A 21,426-nucleotide genomic window follows, 5' to 3' on the forward strand; every position below is an offset into this window, starting at 1 on the left:
TTTCGAGAAACCAGTTAAATTAAAATGTACTTGACTTGTGTATTTTTTTCAGGTTTTGTATATTACCAGTAAAATCTGAGTACTTGCAAAGTTGTTAGACGCATAGAAACTTCAAAAAAATTATTTCCGACAACTTGCATCGAAAGATTATTGAATATGAAATATTTGACCTGAAAAGTTATACTTGAAAAATTCATAATTCGGTTACTTTTCAGATTGAGAAGCTAAAAATTTGTCAGATTTCTTTTATCTTCAGAATTTCTATGAGAAAATTTGATGTGATAAATGTTCCATGTACAAATATGTGCATATGATTAGCTACAATTATGTTTGTAAATACACAAATTGAGTTTCGCAACATTACTTAAGTTTTCATAATATCGAATATAAATTATTCAATTATATAAAACAATGTATATTAAAAAAAAAAATAATTAATTCTTAGATCTAAAATTCTTAGTTAATAATTGCAAAAATATTGCGGATAAATCATGCTAGACTAATTATAATTTACAACCCTAATCTGGACCATTTGTTTCATAATGAAATTTCCATTTATACCGCAGCATCTGCTACGTTCGTTTCAGACTGATATTTTCCCTGTCACCCAATACTTTAAGGATTCTTCACGACGATAAAATATCTCAATAGCTGAGAGTGCAAGTTTTGTAAAATATATTAATCATCGCTCTGTCTATAAATCTGAATAATATGTAAACTGTACCTTAGAATAATATGCGGGTCATTAGCGCAATATACCTCGACAATTCGTACGCTTAGCAAATTGGTCATTATGATGTTAGACGGTCAATCATAATATCAACTTGACATTGGTACGTAACATAATTGCTCAATATCTGTGACAACGTAACGGAAGAGAGAATCGATTATTTCACAAGTGAAAAATACATAACATTAGTCATGATTAGTCGCGGTCTTTCATGTACAGTTGAAATCCAACAAATCGACGAACTCCTTCGCGTGGGAAAAATTATGAACCGCGCGAAACGAGCCATATTTAACTTTGAAAGTATTTCTCTTTTCTCTTTTTTTTTTTTTTTTTTATTTACTGCCAATCAACGCGATGCGTCGAAGTAAGAGCAGCATGCGCGGAATCTTTTGCACTTTGGAATTAGCAAAATTAAACTGAAACGATTAGTCGATGTTCCGACGCCACGCTGCTTAGCCGTGCTGATACGTTGGATTCCGACAATGACTACCGAGGGATCATAAAATTTGTAAAACGAATCTTGAAATAACCGAAATAACCTGTACTTATCCTTAAAAATGTACCTCAAGTTTGCAAATTTGTTGGGTGTATTGCGCTGCGGTACAGGAAATATATTTGGAATAATATAAGAGCTAGTTTAGTGAAAGATATACAAACTGTACCTTACGACTCAACAGTCAAAACAAATAATACTGGTACAATAAAGTACCTCGAAAAAAGTTTATTGAACATTTCATCAGTTTTAAGTCGGCATTAACTTGTCAGAGTTATAAGTTTACGAAAATTCTATCCGTTGTAAATACTATAATTTTTCAGTATTTCGTTGATACAATTTTAAGAGTTTATTATAGATATTGTTAACATATTTGAAATTGATTTATCTGTACATAATACATAATGATGATAGTAGTAATACATTTACAACAACAATAATAATAACAACAAGAAAAAAAAAAAAACCGACAACAACAACAGCAACAATAATAATAATAGTAGTAGTAGTAGTAGTAGTAGTAGTAGTTGCGGAATGAAAATAATACGTCTTAAAATACTTTAGCATGCAATATTTCTGTAAAAAGTGTAGAAGACAGAACAAATCTCATTATATAGGTATTAAAATATTGACAATTCCAGCATGGAACTATAAATAATGTATGCAGCTATTAGATCGAACATTTATTAGATGTTACATATGTGTTTCAAATGTAATGAAAGAATTTCAAAGGAAGTTTGCAAATTGAAGTAATAGAAAAGTACTATTAAAAAGAAGTGAAAGTAAAAGAGAACCAACATCATCGCGGTAGAAAAAATCCAACTTGGGTGTAAATTCGCACCCCCAACTCATTGATAATGCAAAATTCCCATGAAGAAAAAGTTGAGGGTGCGACTTTACACCTAAGTCGAGGGTTTTTTTTTTTTTTTTTTTTTCGTGAAGATGGGGTTTGAGAAATACGAATAATCGACCTGAATTCGAATAAAATAATTACTTGTTAACTAAGCTAAATGAAAAAAAAAAAAATAGGACTATTGAAATACATTGGTTGTATAATATTGAGTTTCGGTTTATTTGAATTACAATTCGCCAAACCACTCAGAGTGTAATCGTTCATAGCTCACTTAGGTATGTTAATAAATACCAATTCATATTACAGCAAGTTCCACGTGTATAAATAGTATTATAAACGTGACGATATTGTTCAATGTTTGAGGAAACTTGAATTTTAGATCAGTGAAAACGTTACTAAAAAATTGACGAGTATAGCATGAAAAATTTCTAGGGAAACGATAAGTATAGTAATAATAATAATAATAATAGTAGTAATAATAACAACAACCACAACAATGATAATATGTTCTAGGAGATACTAATATATACATATATAGCAATCGGTCAATATGTAGAGAAAAAAAAAAACGTGGGTTATTGGGACGAAATTCACAATTATGCATATATACATTAAATTTGCTGAAAGGAATATTCGCATTACAATTCGTTCTCACGAACTTTCCATGAGACTGACAACGATTGAATTAACGATTTTTTTTTTTTCATATGGCTATTGCCAAGGTTTTCTTTGTCCCCTGTTCCGAGCTTGGAAAATTGAGTATATCGATCATTGATCGCTGTCCAGTGAGAAAGGCTGCAGATTGTATGAAATAAGTATAACCCAAACATATGTCGATGATAATTATTCTTGTACACTTGGGCAGATGGATTACTTAATTAATTAATTGGCAAATCAGTTTTCGGAATGATTATCAGGTTATCGTTATTTTTATTACGGTTCTTGACGTGGGAAATTTTTTACCCGAGTCAGACATTCTTCTGGGTATGGAGCATTACACCGCATTGTCTGGTACAACTATTATATATTGTAATTGAGCTCCACCCATTTTGACCTGTGTACGTTTCGTAAGAAACTATTTTATGATATATCATTTTTTTTAAACTTAAAAAAGAATGTCATAAAAACGGTAAAACAATTTTATTGATTAAATAGACATGTTATGTGTTAATCGTATTGAGAATATACACTTAAGTTATAAATTCGATGTGTATAAATAACATTATGAAAGAAATTCTATATCATATACTTATACGGTGTTCTAATCCAAAAATTGTACCAATAACGTTATGATATTTGCGTGATTGAATTCGCGGATATGATTAATAAACTTAATTGAATGTTTCATGTGTAATTTTAGACTGAGCGGTGCAAAATCTAATTTATTACAAAGAATATATTAACGTATTTTGCCCTGCTCATTTTTAGTATATAATATCTATTGATAATATATATATATATATATACATACACACATACATAAATAGTATATATATACTTATATATATACACACACACATATATTAGGTACATTTTATACAGTGTACCTCAGATTTTTGGTTATGTATAGCAATTTATATTTCCTATATAAAGAGAATGAATATATAATATTGTCGATGCATTTATTGTGTCAATCATTCGATAAGAACCTTGAAATCTTCATTTTTTACCTCCTTTCGAACTGCTGCAGGTCTTTAAGTAATAGGGTAATAAAAACAAAGCTGAATATTTCATGTGACGATTTGTTGATTAGTTGATGTCACCAGTATTCGGGTATAGAAAGCCGTGTGCAAGCTGTTATGTTTTTATTATCCCATACCAAGGTGATTCGTAGTGAAAATGAAAAGAGAAAAACACTCGCATAATTAAATATGGGTGTTTTCCAGTTTTATATCTTTTCTGCTACCGGATGACGTCTTTCGATAAATTAAATTCCAACATCGCTACTGCCAATTTTTCTACCAAAGTTTATTAACATTTCAAAAGCGCAAAAGAATCTTTTCACAACCAAAGAGCGTACCTGAATTCGTTTAAGAATCAGTTTGTTACTTTTTATTAAGGAATTAGATAAGTGAAACGAACATGATCAACGAAAATTTATTCTACATTTTTAAGCATTAGTAGAATAGTTGATGGTGCGAATATTTGAACCTTCTCTATTCTCCAACTGCTTATTGAACTTGGTGAGCATCTTTTGTTGCTGAAATATTGATATAAATCAAATAGGTATGTAAATTTTGTAAATCTCTAAAATAGCTTTATTTTACATAACTATACAACCCTCGGAACTCACTCACTTCCAAAACATCGTTCTTGAGGTTTTCTCGGCGCTGAGATATGCTGATAGCCTGATCCAATAGTTCTTTATACTGAAATAATCACAAGTTATGAAACTCTAGGACGTGGTAGTAAGAAACCTTGACTAATAATTCAGGCGAATCCGAATTTCACCTCAGACTCTGTCTTCGCTAGGTCGTTCTTCAGCTCCACCATCAGTGTCTGATAGCGATCGCGTATCGATACATTTTTTGTGTCGATGTCACAGAGAATCTTCTCAGCACTCTGTATTCGGCACCTGGACTCCTTAAGCTGTTATTTAGGAAGGTAAAATGTGGCAACCGATCAAAAACTAACAAATTCTGGATTATCAAGGCTTTGATCGGAAAGGAACCCATTCTATCAACTCTTTGTGAGTCCGCGGGATGTTAGACTAAAAAAAAAAATCCAAACACACTGCCCCGATACTCGGAATATTGAAAGTTTATATTTGACAAATACTGATCCACTGAATCGGCAATACTTACAACATGCTCTTTTTCTGCAAGTGTGTTCGAAAGTTTTTGCAGCGCGTCATCGAAGCTCTTATTCACCTGAAATTTTTCATCATTCAAAGACCAACAACTTCGTACTTGACTCACAAAAGGACAAACGATTAATATGTCGACATGAGAGTATACCAAGAGCGATCGCTAAATCATGTTCTCGACGAAAGGGTCGTTGGTATACATTCTTGTTACATTCTCAGAGACTGGCTGTCTTCGGCCTTTGATCACCGATTCGTAAAAACGGAGAATACCGATTGTGAGTGAATCCGCAGCAGGGTAACTGGTGTCGAGAAGGCAATATTTGGTAACGAGGTAAAATTGTGCGAAGTGGATTACCTCTCTTTGAACCGATTAACAGTTTTGGAAGATTTGATCAAACGATAGCGGAAACAATACGGCGTGGAAATTAACGAAAAACAAATAGATTTCTAAATAAATCTACATGGATGGCAAGCGTTCGTTGCGAGAGACTTTGGCAGTAAAAAATGACTGAATGAAACTGTATTTTCCGCAATTTCCGAACTTGCCAAAGTCCGCCTAATTAACTCATTAATCGGAAATCAAGGTTATTTCAGTGTGTTAGGTTGAATCGAATTCAACGTAATTTCTCCGAGTTTCATGTTGTAACTTGGCAGTGACTATAGTCGTAGCGATTTGGAGCTAGACGGAACAGCGTCTGAGTAAATTTATTCCAATATTTTGTAACAACTTGTTGTGTAACTTTTAAACCGTTGATCCTTTTTTTAAGACCACAAGCATTTGTGTTTCTTTTTACAAAATTGCGTTGATATAACGTATAAATTAACTGATTGAATATTGTCACTGTCCTCGCGAATCCGTGTCCTGTCTGAAGGATCCATTTTCTCTTATATGGCAGTGTACTAACCTCCGGTATAGAGCTCAGATCAGCACTGTCTTCAGGAAGCACCTGAAATTTCGTTGGAAGATTGGTATAAAATGTATTATCGGCGAATGGTAATTGCAAGTCAACCCTGATGAAACATCAATTTTCCGTCTTCATATTTTGTTACCTCAATGTCAGCAACATCGACCATGTGACAGTTCAAGGTTAAAGACGTAACCGTGTCAAAACGTGTGGAAGTGGATTATAAAGTCACAAATAAGCAAGACGAACTCAATATCTACAATTATGAAGTAGAAGGTAAAATAACTCACGAATTTTTTCAATTCTTCTTTTTTACTGTTGTACTAAATCATCACAGTGGTTACAGGAATTAATTCATTATTTTCGCACCAATAATCAATTTCTACAATAATTATCTCACCATGACCATAAGGAATGTTGTTATGCAGGAAACTACGAAAACGAAAACCCACAACATTTTGTTGGTTGAAAAAAGTAGGTTAAACTACGTTATAAAAAATTTGAAAAATACTGCTTTAAACTTTGGCGGAATAAAAACAAAAACAAACTGGATTTACGTACGATCGCTATTCAAAATAAAATTTACCATAGAAACAGTCTGTGATCAAAAATACTCAGGAAGGAAAATATTTACGCCAAGACACGTTCGGTGGTAAGTTAAAATATTTTTAAAAGAACTTGGTAACAGTACATTATGAAACAAGGGAATAGGGTCGAAAATTATTCCTGCTTTCCTGCTCAAGTTGAAGTGGGTGGTTGATTTTTCAATAAATGGTACAGGAGAAAGGCTTCGGAGTATAATTTTACCCAAGAGAAGCAGCCTTCAATCGACAACCTCGACGACAGTTTCGAAATCGCTTTTACAACATACAGAGAGACGCTACTTAATTTGTACCTGTTTTATCGCGGGCTTGGATTGCTGAGCGACAAGAATCATGTAGTGCCAATGAATTTATATTTTGAAAAATAAATTCAGACGCTATTTGATTGAATCAACAGCATTATATGTACATACGTTGATCACACAGACTTTTCAGTTGATTGTACGTTAATGTTGTGATTGCCTATTGCCAGAAACTGATTGTGGAACGATTGGAAACTCTTAACGAGGATGGTCATCGACTACTTGCATGCAGTTCAACGATGCAATTTAGTTAGAATGTGCAAGAATTGACTGATCATTTCTTGAATTCAGTGTTTGTCGATCCTAACACAGCTTGGCCAATTCTAAAGGTAACTTTGGCACGATTTGATTTTCAGAAAATTGACGGAATTAAAGACGAGTTGAAAAGGAAGAATACTTCATAATGTTTAAGGTGTCCTATAGATAAAAAATGTATCATGTTGATGGCAAGCCTTTTCGTATCATTTAACGAATAAATTCAATCGAATACATGCTGTTCTGTTTCTTTTTATACCTGCAGGTCATATCATTAATATCCTTGAAATGGTCTCTAAAATTTGAAAAAAAAAAAATCGAAACTTTCAATCCAGTAATCAAATGAGCACATCTCTGATAAGTTGACGTACCTAGTGTTAACGACAGTCCATATCCATCTACGTATTATGTCAAATCGACACATGTCTGCATCGTATGCATGTGCATTCCATTTTATTGCAATGTTAAGATTATCAAAATCTCCAGACTGTGTGGAAAAAATTAGGTGATTGTTACAGTCTTTATCAAATAACCGGCGTTGGTTATATTCGAGTATATGGTTTCCAGTTACAAACAAACAGAGATTACTACCTTTCGCCAACGGCCATACCACGTTGAAAGCACCGGTTCTCGTCCGATCACCGAAGTTAAGCAACATTGGGCGCGGTCAGTACTTGGATGGGTGACCGCTTGGGAACACCGCGTGCCGTTGGCATCTTTTTTTCCAAAGTCCAAGGATTTGCCTAATCTTTTTATCTATTGATTTTTGGAGGTGCATCCATCATTTCGCCAGCTGGAATTTGTTTTTCAATAAACTTCCCAATATGTTATAGGCGTTAAAATTCTTCTTTGTACATACATTAAAGTGTAACCTACCGACAACAATTCACTATGCAACTTAGAAATTACCAGATTTACAATTTACATTCAAACCAATACCAGGAATAATACCCTGACCTACAAAAAATATTAAAATCAACTTCCTTGCTGCCAGGTACATAACTTTTTCGCGAAAAGGAGAAATTAAAGGATCGTCTCAGTGTGAAATTTTCAAAAAATTGTTTGTTTTTTTTTGCATTATCGTATAGTATACACTGTTCTAAACATTCTCTCAAATTTTTAAATCGAAATTCAAATTATTACGGTCGCTACAGCGTTTCTTGTAGAAAGGGAACGGTTTTTCTACCTGCGCGTGTACTAAGGTGCTTAGGTTCTATAACCTTGCAGAATAAACTGTCCAAGCATTTCAGTTCGTTTTTGACATCCACCACGGATAGACGTACGAGAGAAACCCCCAAGAAAAAAATCAAGACCTGGCATCGCCGATTGATCGTAAGTAAACGATTTATATAAACTTTTCCAACTTCAATCTTTAAACGCGTTTTTCTCAGAATGGTGTTTTTCAAAACGGTTTCCACTCTCAAAGAGTTTTAAAGATATCTAGTTCCAATTTCGGGAGAACATTTTAAACGTCATTCTTTATCGCGCTATGGAAGCTTTTTTTTTTTTTGAAAACTTCCTATTTTTTTTTACGAAAAACTGTCGAAAAAAAGGGCCACATTCGACACTTTTTGTTCAAACCGCTGCCATTTTGTCAAATTTGAAAAAAAAAACCCCTCCATAGCGCGATAGCGACTTTCCTACAGATCAATAATCTTTTTGAAATTTTTTTTTCAGATCAAAATTGCGGCCGTCATCGTGGAAACCGTGCAGCACCTTTTTTTTTCACGTGAAATTACAACAATTTATACAACAATGATGCACTCAATAAATAAACTTTAATAAAATCATTTTGTATTCTTCATAAACGTATTTATTTATAAAAAAAAACCGGACCGATTAGTTTATTTGAACATTGAAAAAAAAATTCGCAAAAATCAGTGATTTTTCGGAGGGCCACACTGAGACGATCCCTTAACACGAAGAATATTGAATTACGGACAAAATGAAAAATTCAGAATTAGTTGTAATTGGCGGATCTTTTTAAAAGATGAAGAATGAACCACAGTGGAGGTCGATCTGTATGCTCAAGATGAATAGAAGCGCCTTCGAAGCAAGCAAATATAAATGTTCAGCAATATCGAACCTCTGAGAAAGTCTATTTGATTTAGGGACTTATGTCTTACCATTTCTGAAAGTTTTCCATCCGGCTGCCTGATCAATAATTTTTCCCATAAAACGCGTTAGTACTCAGATTTGATCTTCGCAATGAGAAGAAATCACCGCTGTTAAAGTAATGCAATTATTTGAAATACGGTTCATTAAATACATTCAAAGAAAACTTTCATTGTAAAATTATGCGTTGTTGATTGTTAGGGGTATACAATTCAGTCCAGTTGGCGCAAAAATGTTGTATCAATATACTTTCAGTTGCTGCATAATTGATAATGTTGAATAATTTTGTAACTGTCGTATGTGCTGATTTTCATTAGGACGAGCGACGTTGTATCGTTGACTGAAGATACGTAAGGACTGCTAGCTCTATGCGGCTTTTCGTAATCGAAAATGGCCGAAGTTAAAGGTAGAGCATACGGCGCGTTTTTTTTTTACGTGGTATCCCCAGTAGGCCTACTCCACGGAGAATAGTAGCAAGATCGATCTTACGTTCTTCGAAAAATTGCAGATAACTTTTTTTCACATGTTGATTATGGTCAATTGCTTTTCCCAGTCAATTTGTACTCGCATATATTCGCAGTTTGTTCGACATTTCTCAGTTCATTTAACCCGCTGACTATTATCGATGAAAGATGATTGTTTCAATTATGGATGAAGGGTGATTGTTTTCATCTTAAAGGCGAACAGCGGTTTGACGTTGGATGTAAAGTAGAGAACCTGGTCAATACGCAAAACAATCAACAACTGAACCAAGATCGAAAGAACGAATCGCTGTAAGACGTTAGCATTTACCTATCGGAAGACGATGCCGAAGTCTTTGAAGAAATGGAAACAAACCGGAGTAGAATAAGGACAACCGTAAAAATACGACAGAACTGTATAATTCTACAGTGAAATACGAACCGAACATGATCTATGGAGCCACTCGAGAAAAAAACTACGACACCAAAACGATCGCAATAAAAGACTGTAAAACCATTAAAAAAAACTACAGCAAAATAACTTTTACCACACTTCGTGATCATGATGATTCTGACCTACATTGCTAAATAATCTATGTATCGGTGAAATAAGATGAATAACCCTGAACCAGAACTAAACCAGACCTAAGCCTAAAAAATGAAACGTTAATTTTTCAGTATATTCAATGAAACTCGGTTAGCTGAAACAGATGAAAATATAATTAGTGAAATATGTTGATACAGACAAAATTAGATAAGTGAGAAATATAAATTTTAACGAAAAAAGAGACGAACAATTAGTTGAAACAGAGAGATGATTTGAATAGCTAAAACAGGTAAGAGGTTCGATTCGCTGAAACAGTCAAAAAGTTTGATTAGCGGAACGTACAAAAAGTTTGATTGGCTGAAACAGATGAAAAATTTGTTTAGCTGAAACAGACAAATGTTTTATTAGCTGAAACAGATAAAGATTCGATTAGATGGGTCGGACAAAGGAGTAATTATCTGAAACAAGCAAAAGTTTTATTACCTGAAACAGACGAAGGTATGGTTAACACAATCACATAGGTCCATACACTGACAAAAAATGGGTCGAGTCTAACATGATACTCGCTTTAATATTCGTTGTTTCGATTATTAATTGTATTGATGAACGAAAAACATTCTAAATTTTTTGAATCGACATCTCTTTCTGCTTTGAGTTATCAAAGTGAATATCTTTTTTGACCGAACATTCTATAGCTGTCAAGTGCGTTTGTTAAAAAATTGGTTTCTTTGCCCTGAAACAGAAAATAATACGATCAGTTGAACGAATGTTTCTGTACGTTTCAGATATATTTCATAAATACTTACCTCAAGATTCTCCACTGTCACTATACACTACCGAATTTTTTGTACCTGCGCGTTGAGCGCCGGGTTTCAAATGCCGCGTTTTCTCTTACATCTGAAAAGTATCAAGTCCAGGCGCAAAAGGCGCCGTGGAACTTGAAAACTTTATTATTTGTAAAAAATTGACCGAACAGCTGAAAGATCAGCACATCGAGAGTGCGTAACTCTTTTATATACCGTTTGCAAAACCGACACGTACAAAAAAGTGTCCGATTCCCGTTATTAATTTACGCGCAAAAGGCTGCGTCCAATTCTCGTGATTAATCTACGCGTAAAAGGCGCGACAGATTAAACTGTAAAAAAATTTGTATTATCTGGGATTTGTTCCAAAAATTCTGTAGAAAACCAATCCACATCTGCATCTTTTTGAATCAGATAGATTGCTATGCGGATTGTTGTTCTCAGGTTACAAATCAAATTGAAATCGGGAGGGAGGTTGGAGGGCATGCATTATTGTGTGGCGTGACGGCCGGCGGTCCTCTTCGACGCGAAGTCTTCGAGCTCAGCATCTCTCCACATCTAGCGTACCACGGAACGCGATAGATGGTCCAGAGATGCGTTTTGCCCATTCAGACGGTCACAGAGGTCAATTGAATAGAATAATGATCGGTAACGACTGAATAATCGAATTGAATAACGATTGAAAAATGGTTGCAGAGTGACAAGAAATGGGAAATTTAATCTCGTTAATATTCAAATGCTTACAAACGGTCCAGAGACTCGAATAAAGAGTCTGTTGGGAAAAAAATGTCTGTGATCGTTTGACGCTGTGGATTACAAAAGTTAGTAACATCACGGTACATCGCGACCTTCCTACCCTTACCTGTTTCCCAACGGAAAAGAGACTCACACATACATGCATAAACCCGGCGACGGATCCCAAAACGTCCACCTACCTACCCGGTTACCTATATTCAATCTAAACGATTCTCCATTTTTTCCAACACACATCATTCATCATCATTTGCGCCGTGGTCGCTGACTTACATTTTCGTTGGTTACCTGTTGGGAGCAAAATGTTTTTGTATCGTAGTCTGCCTACTCGGAATACAGTATCGCGGTTGTATCCCGACAACCCTAATATTGTATGTATTATTTTAATTTTTAATGTTGGAAGACTATCGGTACATTAACCTTTTGTAAAATTGATTAAAAACATCCTGTATGCCAAATAGCATTTTTCTAAACGAGCTAAACCTGCAGTTGATCAATACTTGTTGGCTGTTAAAAGATTGAAAATGATATATAATATAAGATGCAATTTGATTACGTTACGTTATGCCGGACTTTAGAATTTTTTCATTTTAACAGTATTGTGAATAATTGAATACGTTCTAACCTCGGGTGAACCCACCGCTTAAACGACATCATTGGTAAATTCAAGCGTAGATTATTACATCAGTTGCGAAAGACAATTCGATCTCGCGAGTGCCGAGTAAGCAATGGTTACCTGTCGCGATGCTCATTCCACATTTAGCAACGTGCAAAATTTTTGACTTTGAGTAGGCTACGGTGAATTAAATTGCGAAAAGAAATCATTCGACTGGAAGTCAAGCACGTTGTGATAGTGAATGAGCCTATCCGTGCAGCTAAGAAATCGAAGATTTGTTCATCAATTGTTACCGCCACGCCACGTGACAGAGGAATCCCAGGGAAATACCCATAACCTAACACGTGCAAACTCACCAACGTTGCCGAGAAAAGGAACAGTTACTCGGAAGTCTCTGTTTAATCTGTGAAAAACAAAACAAAACACTCGATTAATTTAGCAAATGGCCTTTCAGTTTTCAAATTGATTATTACTGTTGTCCAGTTTCATATTTATGCATTGCATGTTACGCGAGAACAAAAGTTTGGCTTTAAATGCACCACCTTGAATTATCAATTAATAATTAAAATAAGTATTGTTACCCCGACTCTGGCTGCTCCAAACTTGTACATGTAGCACTTCTTGTATCATCTCAGGTGTATTCGTGAAGCGACGCACTTTCAAATAATTCAGATCTTCACTAATCTCTTATAATCCAAAAATCCACACCGCAATAACACTCGATCCTACACTCACTTTTTGTGCAGTAGCTGTCTGTTTGAACTCACTGAATAAACTTGCTAATAATGCAGCTGCGCATTTACCATAAATCAGCCAAAAAAGTAATAATACTGACACACGAAGCACAGAGGCAAAAGTAGACATCACTGAAACCTGAAGTTACACAAAACAATGGAAAGCCGAGACACGACATTCACCTTCAACGGTCGTAGGATGTTTTCATTTCAGTAACTCGGTTTTCTTCACGCTACACGCTGTTCCTCGTGTATTGTTCACATAGGTATGAGTATAGCGCAAGTACACTAATTGAATAAGGCGGTCTGAATGTTAAACTGACACATGCTAACGACACGTTGTTCCACTCCGATTGCTCGGAAACGACTGATGGTACGTACGGCGCTCAGAAGAGACTTAAATAAGTTCTGTGAAGGACGGAAGATAACGATACTCCTGCGCTCTCTGTTACTCTTTCCATGGAGTGGGGGTAGCTGCACACGCCTGCCTCGCTGTTTTTCCCCTCTCGTGGCCCCCATTTCATGGGTAGACCGACGGAGAGGGAGGAAAAATTATTATCTTCTGTCCTTAGCTGAAGATATATCCTCAGTCAACGGTTATATCGAATGCGGGCATTTACAGAATAATTTGACAACTTAAAATTGTCGACAAATTTTGCTTTTCATACAGAATTGTTGCACTTGAATCTACGTATACGTATCACTACGTTATATAGTTCAGCTAAAAATTATTAAGACAGTACGAAATATATTTTGAATAATTATAAAATACTAATTAGACCCTCAGGAAAGCAAAAAAGACATCGAAAAGTCCGTCCGACCAAGAGCAGAGGAATTACGAAGGAAATTTTTCGTTTTTCGCCTGTAACTCTTGATCCGTTGCTCGCAGTGTATTCGGACTGCGGGCAATCGATTCCTCTTGCAATATTACGTCGATATAGTGCATGAAAGAATTGATTTCAGCATTTTTCAAAATCGTCAAAATTTTCAGCAAATATCCAAATACGATATCGTATTTCCCACAAATCCCACATTTCCTGCCAATACGTTAAGAGGGAATAATGTGCTACCTTCGTCCCGCTTTTCAGATCAAAAGACTTGACATTATGATTGAGTCGGGAATAATAGATATAATGTGCATAACTTGCAGATGATCGTTCCATAACATCAGACAAATCTTACAAGGAAAAACTGCAATTTGTGAATAAGCAAAACGTGAAATGTTCAAATTTGTTTTTATGGCTAGTTTTTACCTACATACAAATACGCATGTGTGTGAATTCGTCACAATCGTTGCAAAATAATTTATTTTCCAACAAATTCTTAATCCAGTGTTAAAATGTTGAGTCTTGCTGAGAGGTATCTTGAAAATTTCTTATCTTGGGTAGTCGGTCGAAAACAAAAACATCGTAAACATCACGTGTTGATAAGCCTTTGATAACTGGCATTCCAGTTATCTAAGAAAATCGTTTCATGGGTTCACTGAATTCCCACGTTCCTGTAAACTCTTCGGCTACAACCGCTTTATCCCTTCACCAAGAACAAACATACTCGCACCCAAGTAGGGTTGAAAATCGGTAACATTCTGTTGATAAGCTAGAACAAAGTTGCCAGTATCGGCATTCGGGTTCACAGGACGATCTAAAACCACTGAAACGTCAAAGGCATTGTACTAGCAGGTGACAAAAGCCGAAGTTAGAAACATAAGGTACTAATTTTAAATACCTTTGACTAAACTTTCCATGACATCAGGATACAATCTCTCCGTCACTCTGGTACTCGGAGGATGCATTCGTGGATTTGTGTTAATTTCTATTAACCACACTGATAGATCGTTCATTATCATGAAATCTGCACCGTACAGTTCGAAGCTGCATCTACGTTTGTCCATGTGCTTTTGGGCAGCTAACATAGTTGCAATTATTGCCTCGCGTATCTTCGGATAGACTTCATCGTACCAAGGCTCGCCACTGTAGCCAGCTTTCCTGGAATAGATACTATACAAATTGTCCGTATTGCACAAAACATTTCAGAAAAATTTCTATAGTATTTGTGCACTGCTGATGAAACTGCAACGTTACAAGAATATTGCTGGTGTATGTACACAAGCGAATATGAAAACGTTGCTGTAGAGAGTATACGCAAAATTGGAATAATACAGCGCAAGGTATTTGAAATATGAAACTTTGTAAAGTTACGTTACTGCAATATTTGAGCACTTCCAGTTGCAGAAACATTGCAGCAAAGATTACTGATCGTTCGGTACGATGGTGCCATCCCCTGAATATGGCTTCTAATAACCGGTTTATAGTCATCTGATGTGTATCGCGTTTACTCTTTAGAATTGGTAACATGAATAGGTTGATTTTCTGTCAGGCTAACTTGAGATAGTCGTTGATCTTTTTGCAGTCCCAATCCTTAGCGCGAACGGAGTTCTTCTGTTCTGAGTACTTGCACTGAACAGCGGTATTGCATATATGAACGGCTTCGTGGTAATTCGCAAAACTGAAGGGTCTCGAACTAAAGCGTAAGAAAGACTCCCTAGCAGATGTTAACGATCAAATGTAATATAACTTCAGAGCGAACATAGTAGTGATCTGATTTTTTTTTCAAATTACTTGTATATCCAAATGGTCAAAGGGTAACTCTTGGTTACTAAATACCATTGCCGGACATCGAATTTGGTGCATTCGACAAGAAATGGTTTCTCTGAAACGAAGTATGTACTAATTTTTCCAGAAAAATCGTTACCGAAGTAATAGACGATTGAAACAAATAAGATCGCATCGACAATATGAAGAAACTGTAGGTACTATTCTAACGTCTGCGATTCCAATATTCCAGAAGTATTGCCTTGAATCATTACAGGAATACTGCAAGCTTATATGAAAGAGTAGACAACAAAATGTTGCTACAGGGTGTCTGAAACATTGCGAATGCATTGCGCAATATATGTAAAATATTTCAAACAGTGTGAATTTCCTATGGTATAATGTTTCTGTAAGATTGCGTACCGCACACTTATTCTTTTACGAACCAATATATTTCTGCACAACGAAGTAGTCTCTTCCACCGTCGTAAACCCGTTTCATGATATGGCTAAGTTTGTGAGTCATTACAATACCCGTTCCACAACACAAATCACTTGGTTTCAGGATCCAAATATTTCTGTATCCATTTAGCTCAAATTGTGGATCAATATCTTTGACTTTCTTCAGCACAGCAATTGCAGCTACATACAAAATCTGCAATAAATTGAATATGATACTCAATCAACCTATTCACCATCATTCGAGCTATGTTGACAAGTTGTATACTGCTTACCTCGATCTCTGGAAAAGGGGGTTCACTCGTCGTTTCAACGAATCCATTTTCCAAATGAACTGCCTTTATGTAATTTTGGATGAATGAATCCCATTCCTGGGACGAAACCGCGGCTTGCGGAACGTCCAAGTACTCGTTGTTAGCCGTAGCAACTAGTTGCTCGCACCGTTTTATAGCGAATTCGATTTGTTGGATAGAAATTGGCGACGAGCCTCGTAAAATGTATTCTACACCCTCTCGAATCTGCTCTACAAACCATTTCAGCAAACTCACCGCTGCCGTCATCCGATAATCTTCGACAAAAGCGTTCTTGTCACGACATGCGTTGTACGTTCTCGGATATTGAACATTTGACACCTTCTCCTCATAATTCCAATGCGTGTCCTCCAATATGGTTGCCATTCCAAGCTGGGCATCGAGAAAAGGATTCAACGTCGTTGAATCTGAATTAGTGATGCTTGCTCTTTCCCATAGTGGTTAGACTTTACGAAGAATGCAGCCACTACGAGTGTTCGATATGTTACTATATTGGTATTACACTTACTTTGGACGTGTAGATGAATGATTTTTGAAATCGATTTAGCAGCGTGCTCTGTTTGATGTTACTATTCCAGTCAGTGAACTCGTTCCGACAGTCCCATATGAAATCGGGTGGTACGTGTCTCAGCATTTGAAAGATTACCATCTTTTCATTGAAACTACCGTCTGGCAGTTGAATACTGCCCAACGAAGGTGCGTCCAAACTAGCGACGCTTCCTACACAATAAGAATGACATCATTGCGTGTTCAACTGATACTGTACCTGCAACTCACCATACGGTACCATTCGTGTCTTCGTAGATTCGTATTTTTGAACCCAACCTCTGGACTTCATTGAAGCTTCCAGATAAGGAATATCACCACGGATTAGGAAAATCTTGTGATTCTAGTGGAAGAATATGCTTCACACGGGTATATTTACTATAGATAATTATCACGTGCACTGAGTTACCTTGATGGCTTTGGCGACCATTTGCTGAATCTCATTGTAACACTCTTTTCGACTCAGCTCGATTAAGCATGCCGCATTGCACACAATTTTATCACATTGGCTACCAACATTCTGCTCGTAACGCGTGGCAGGGCTGAAAGTATTCGCGGTTTTGGATTTCCCCGGATAGTCGTGGGGATTGAGAATTTTCATCGTATCATCAATCGTCGTTCCAGGATTATTACGAGACATCGTTAATTGAAACGGTTGTTTTAACGGTTTGTTAATGTTCGTGCTGTTCGATCGGTTGGCGGCAGCAGATTTTGGTGTTCTCTTAGGTACTTTTGCAGCCTTCACCAAGCCTTCAATCCCAGAACCGTAGGCAAAAACGTTCGACGTATGAGTTGATGGACCAACCTTGGACTGCCCACGCTGCTTTGTTTCTTTGACTGTTCTTGCATACTTCTGCAAGGGCCGCGGCTGCTTCGTGTTAAAGCCAGAATTCGTTTCCAAGTACCTAGACGAACCGAGGGCCACGTTGGGCTTCAGATCACGAGTTTCTTGCTTCGTTGAGTCTTGTTTAGAAATAGAAATTGGTCGTTTGGTTACGGGCATTGGTGCAGTGAGGTAAAATTCTTTCAGGTTCAGTTTTTTTGGCTGGTTAATCATCGTTGATTCCTGTTCCAAATTTAGATTCGAACGTGTGACATCTTCAGGATAAGTTTTGCGTTCCATGATGGTGAATATATGGGGTCAAGTCTGTTTAATAATTTGAATTTTTATAATTAATACGGAATTTTGGATTCAGGTTACATGACAGAGGTTACGTGTCACCGACATTTTTGAAAACCGTATCGAAAATATTAATCACCCGCAGACAACTTCATCTTCACTCTATGTCTCTGACATCAAAGACTAGTAGATGAAGGTCTGTCGATTTAACTTCATGTCGCATGAATGATATGTGTGTGAGAAAACGCGGGCCATAGAAAAAGTTGAACAAAAGTTGTTTTGTAGATGTTTAAATGATTATTTGTATGCCAAGTAAATAGATTTTTATGTCATGCAAGCAGCTGTATTGATGCGTGAGTTTCCAATGGTTTTGTTCGACTGCAACACAGAGTGTCCTCGAATTCCGAGACATGTCCCTTGACCAAGAACGTTGGTTCCGCGCAGTGGATACCTCTGCTTGTATATGCAAGTGAACTTGCCGTGTGGTGCACGTTTATTTTTACGTCTATCGATGACAACTGTATTGAAAAAACGTGACCTGAATTAAGCAGTGAACAACTTTTCATAAGCGAAAGAAAAATTGAGGTCGTTGTTTCTTTTCGCCTTATAGCAGATCCTTGGTCCTAATTTTTTCTTTCCATCAGCGTGAAATAGAGAAAGTGTTCCTATATTAATGAATTTACCCTTAACAATATCCTCCACAACCTCGGGATATAATTTGCTTGTAACTTCACTACTTGGTGGATAAAGGCGTGGGTTAGTATTAATTTCGATCAGCCAAACCGAAAAATCGTCCATGATTACGAAGTCAGCACCGTAGAGTTGGAAACTATTTTTTTGATTAGCCATATTCTCTTGCGACGCAAGTAATGCTCCAATTAAATTTTGCTTGATTCCTGGTAAAATGATCTTGTCCCAAGCGAACTCTTGACTCGTATCCCTGTGGATGAAATCTGTCAATGTAGTTGTAGCTATAAAAGTAGGCCGTTTCACACCAATCGCGGTAGATGTGTGATGGTAAATTCACGATGACATAAAACTGTGTCTTAACGAAGTAGTACAGATATACTATACTTGAGGTAGTCTTTGAAGTCTTCCAAGTTCCAATGCAACTCTTTAGGAACTCTCGGTTCTTGGTGCTGACATTTTCGATACTTGATTTGAACCATTGTATTGCACAAGTGAATGGATTCATGAAAGTCATCGAGGGTAAAGTCCCGTGATGCAAACCGAATGAGAATATCTCTACAAAATATATATATAATTTGAGAGTAGATAAGATATGAGAGTTCTGCAGCATAATCGCTATACTTTACTGGCTAAGCCAGCTTTCTTTTATTCGTGAAGGCTCGAACGACACTGACGTTCAATCGGTATAGCAGATTTTACTCAATCTGTAAAGCATATCCGATTAAGCCAGCGCTAAAGACCTATCTTGGCCAGTAAGGTAGATGATTAATCAAAAGATATCGCGTATCTTATTAGCTTTCAGTATTAAATATTATCTAGATCGAAAATCTATGATACGTGTTCAAACTCTTACCTGTACATCCAAACGACCAGTGGATGTGTACTTGTAATCAAGAACCATTGTCTGACGTCAATTTTTTTGTTGTAAACTAACAATGGTTTTTCTGAAAACAAGTGATTCTAATGGTTGGGATTTATGATATCACCTTAATCTACTTACCTATATACTTTTGCACGACATACTGCATGCCTTCTCTGGCTGTCAAGCTCAGTTTGTTCAGAATATCTGATAAACGATCTATCAAAACAATTCCTCTCCCTAAACTTTTATCACTTGGTTTTAGTATCCAAATACCTCGCATTCCGTCAAGCTTTTCTTGAAGCCGAAACTTCGACACTGCGGCCAAAATGTTGTCGGCAAACGCTAAGAGTTCCTGCGAAATCATTTTAGTATCATCGGATATTGGAGTATCAAGCCTTTGACGGATTCTGAGGAGTTTAATTCACGCATTCATTAATGCTCACATCTATGTCAATTTTTGAATTTTTTTTCAGCATATCGTAACCGTGTATTATCTTGTAATACCAATCTAAAAACTGATCCCAAGTTTCCACTGGCACTTCTCGGTAATCTCGCCTATCGATATCTTCATGTGTATGAACACTATGACGAATCAAGCAACTAAGTTACCGGAGAATAGAAAGTATGCACTTGATTTGGAAGAGTTCGTAGCACCTGATGAATTCGGTACATCGTTCCAGAGCAAAGAGAACAGCCGAGACGGGAACTTTACCATTTTCTATCCAAGCACTCTGAGCCCCAGTAATTTTGGCAATGGATAAGAACCACTTGAGCATTCCTAAGCATGCAGTAATTCGATAATCAGCCATGAAGTCTGACATCTGTGAAGCCTGCTGGAAGTGTGGGGATTGATTTATTTATTCTCGTGCTAATGAACGAAAAGCAAAAAATTTCTTATTACGCGGTATATGTTGTAGCATCGTGGGAACTGTATATTGGAGACGCCAGACTCGTAGAACCAGTAAACATTCTCCAAGTTGCTGCACATGTCAACCTGCGGCGCGCGTTGATTGGAGAATAATGATCAAAAGACATTGCATGCATAAAAAGCCTACCTTCGACGTGAAGTAACATCCGGAAAATTTGTTTACCATTGTTCTCTCGTCTACTCTGACTGTAGGCGAGTGTTTACTGGTATACCAAACCAAATTAGCAACGTTATTCCTCAGTAATTTTTCAACTTGTTCCAAGCCACCTTGAAAATGGTGCAAACCCATCTGATGTCAGATGAAATACATTTAAACGTTGATGATAAAGACATGAACGCTTTGTTACACTCCTTACCGATGTTGGATTGAGGGGCCATAGACATCATCTTTCGTACAGTTCTTTTTTCCAACCATCCCCTCCCCATCAACGGCTTCCTGAGTAATGGAAAATGTCCGCAAATAACAAACATCTTACGGTCTTGGATGGCCTGGGATAGGAGCCTTGTAATGAAATTCAATCTTGCATCACCATTGGCCAACAACTTCAAGTACTCCTTGAATAAAATACTTCCGTTTCCTGACTTCTCACTGTCTTCTTCACAGCACTCTTGAAAATTCGAATTATGGTAGCTGGTTGTTGTGTGTGCCATGGTACCTGATGTCGTCACACTTTTTCCAGACAGTTGTTCATTTTTCACGCTGCAGAATTCATCTTTGTCGGCGTTGTAGCATTCCATTTCAGTTTTAGGACATACCTAGAATGAGCGTCATTTTCGATTCAAGATCAGTTGAGTAAGTTAGATCTATATTACGTTGTTTACTTTTCCACTCGTCGGTAAGACCCGGCGGTCGTGGTCAGTTTCTAGTTTAGAACTATCGAAAATATACGAAGTCTTTTTTGTAGTAATGCTTTTTGTTGATGAGCATACCTGCCAACCTCGAGA

General features: G+C 36.6%; 1 protein-coding gene and 1 non-coding gene across 2 annotated transcripts; one reads left to right on the plus strand and one right to left on the minus strand.

Annotated features, from left to right (window-relative positions):
* Positions 1-7,542: 7,542 nt before the first annotated feature.
* LOC124293175 lies at positions 7,543-7,661 on the plus strand. The gene has a single exon (XR_006903126.1). It is a non-coding gene; the product is annotated as a 5S ribosomal RNA (ribosomal RNA).
* A 6,694-nt stretch (positions 7,662-14,355) lies between these two features.
* Positions 14,356-18,004, minus strand: LOC107227906 (tubulin glycylase 3A-like). Its single transcript, XM_046730576.1, has 9 exons — positions 17,291-18,004; positions 17,113-17,224; positions 16,844-17,055; positions 16,282-16,707; positions 16,013-16,187; positions 15,594-15,684; positions 15,358-15,516; positions 14,701-14,960; positions 14,356-14,625 (listed from the first exon to the last, which is right to left on the minus strand). Exons 1-9 carry the CDS (start codon positions 18,002-18,004, stop codon positions 14,489-14,491), a joined length of 2,286 nt encoding a protein of 761 aa, XP_046586532.1. The 3' UTR covers positions 14,356-14,488.
* Between the last annotated feature and the right edge of the window lie 3,422 nt (positions 18,005-21,426).

Source organism: Neodiprion lecontei, chromosome 2 (genome assembly GCF_021901455.1).
Source record: "Neodiprion lecontei isolate iyNeoLeco1 chromosome 2, iyNeoLeco1.1, whole genome shotgun sequence".
Lineage (NCBI taxonomy): Eukaryota > Metazoa > Arthropoda > Insecta > Hymenoptera > Diprionidae > Neodiprion > Neodiprion lecontei.

What these genes read in the sequence shown, in the direction of transcription:
- LOC107227906 (XM_046730576.1), bottom strand. Translation starts at nt 18,004, where the DNA reads ATGGAACGCAAAACTTATCCTGAAGATGTCACACGTTCGAATCTAAAT. An exon ending in CATTCATCTACACGTCCAAA is followed by an intron (nt 16,708 to 16,843) that starts GTAAGTGTAATA and finishes CTCGATGCCCAG; the next exon opens with CTTGGAATGGCAACCATATT. An exon ending in AAGATCAACGACTATCTCAA is followed by an intron (nt 14,961 to 15,357) that starts GTTAGCCTGACA and finishes TATCTATTCCAG; the next exon opens with GAAAGCTGGCTACAGTGGCG.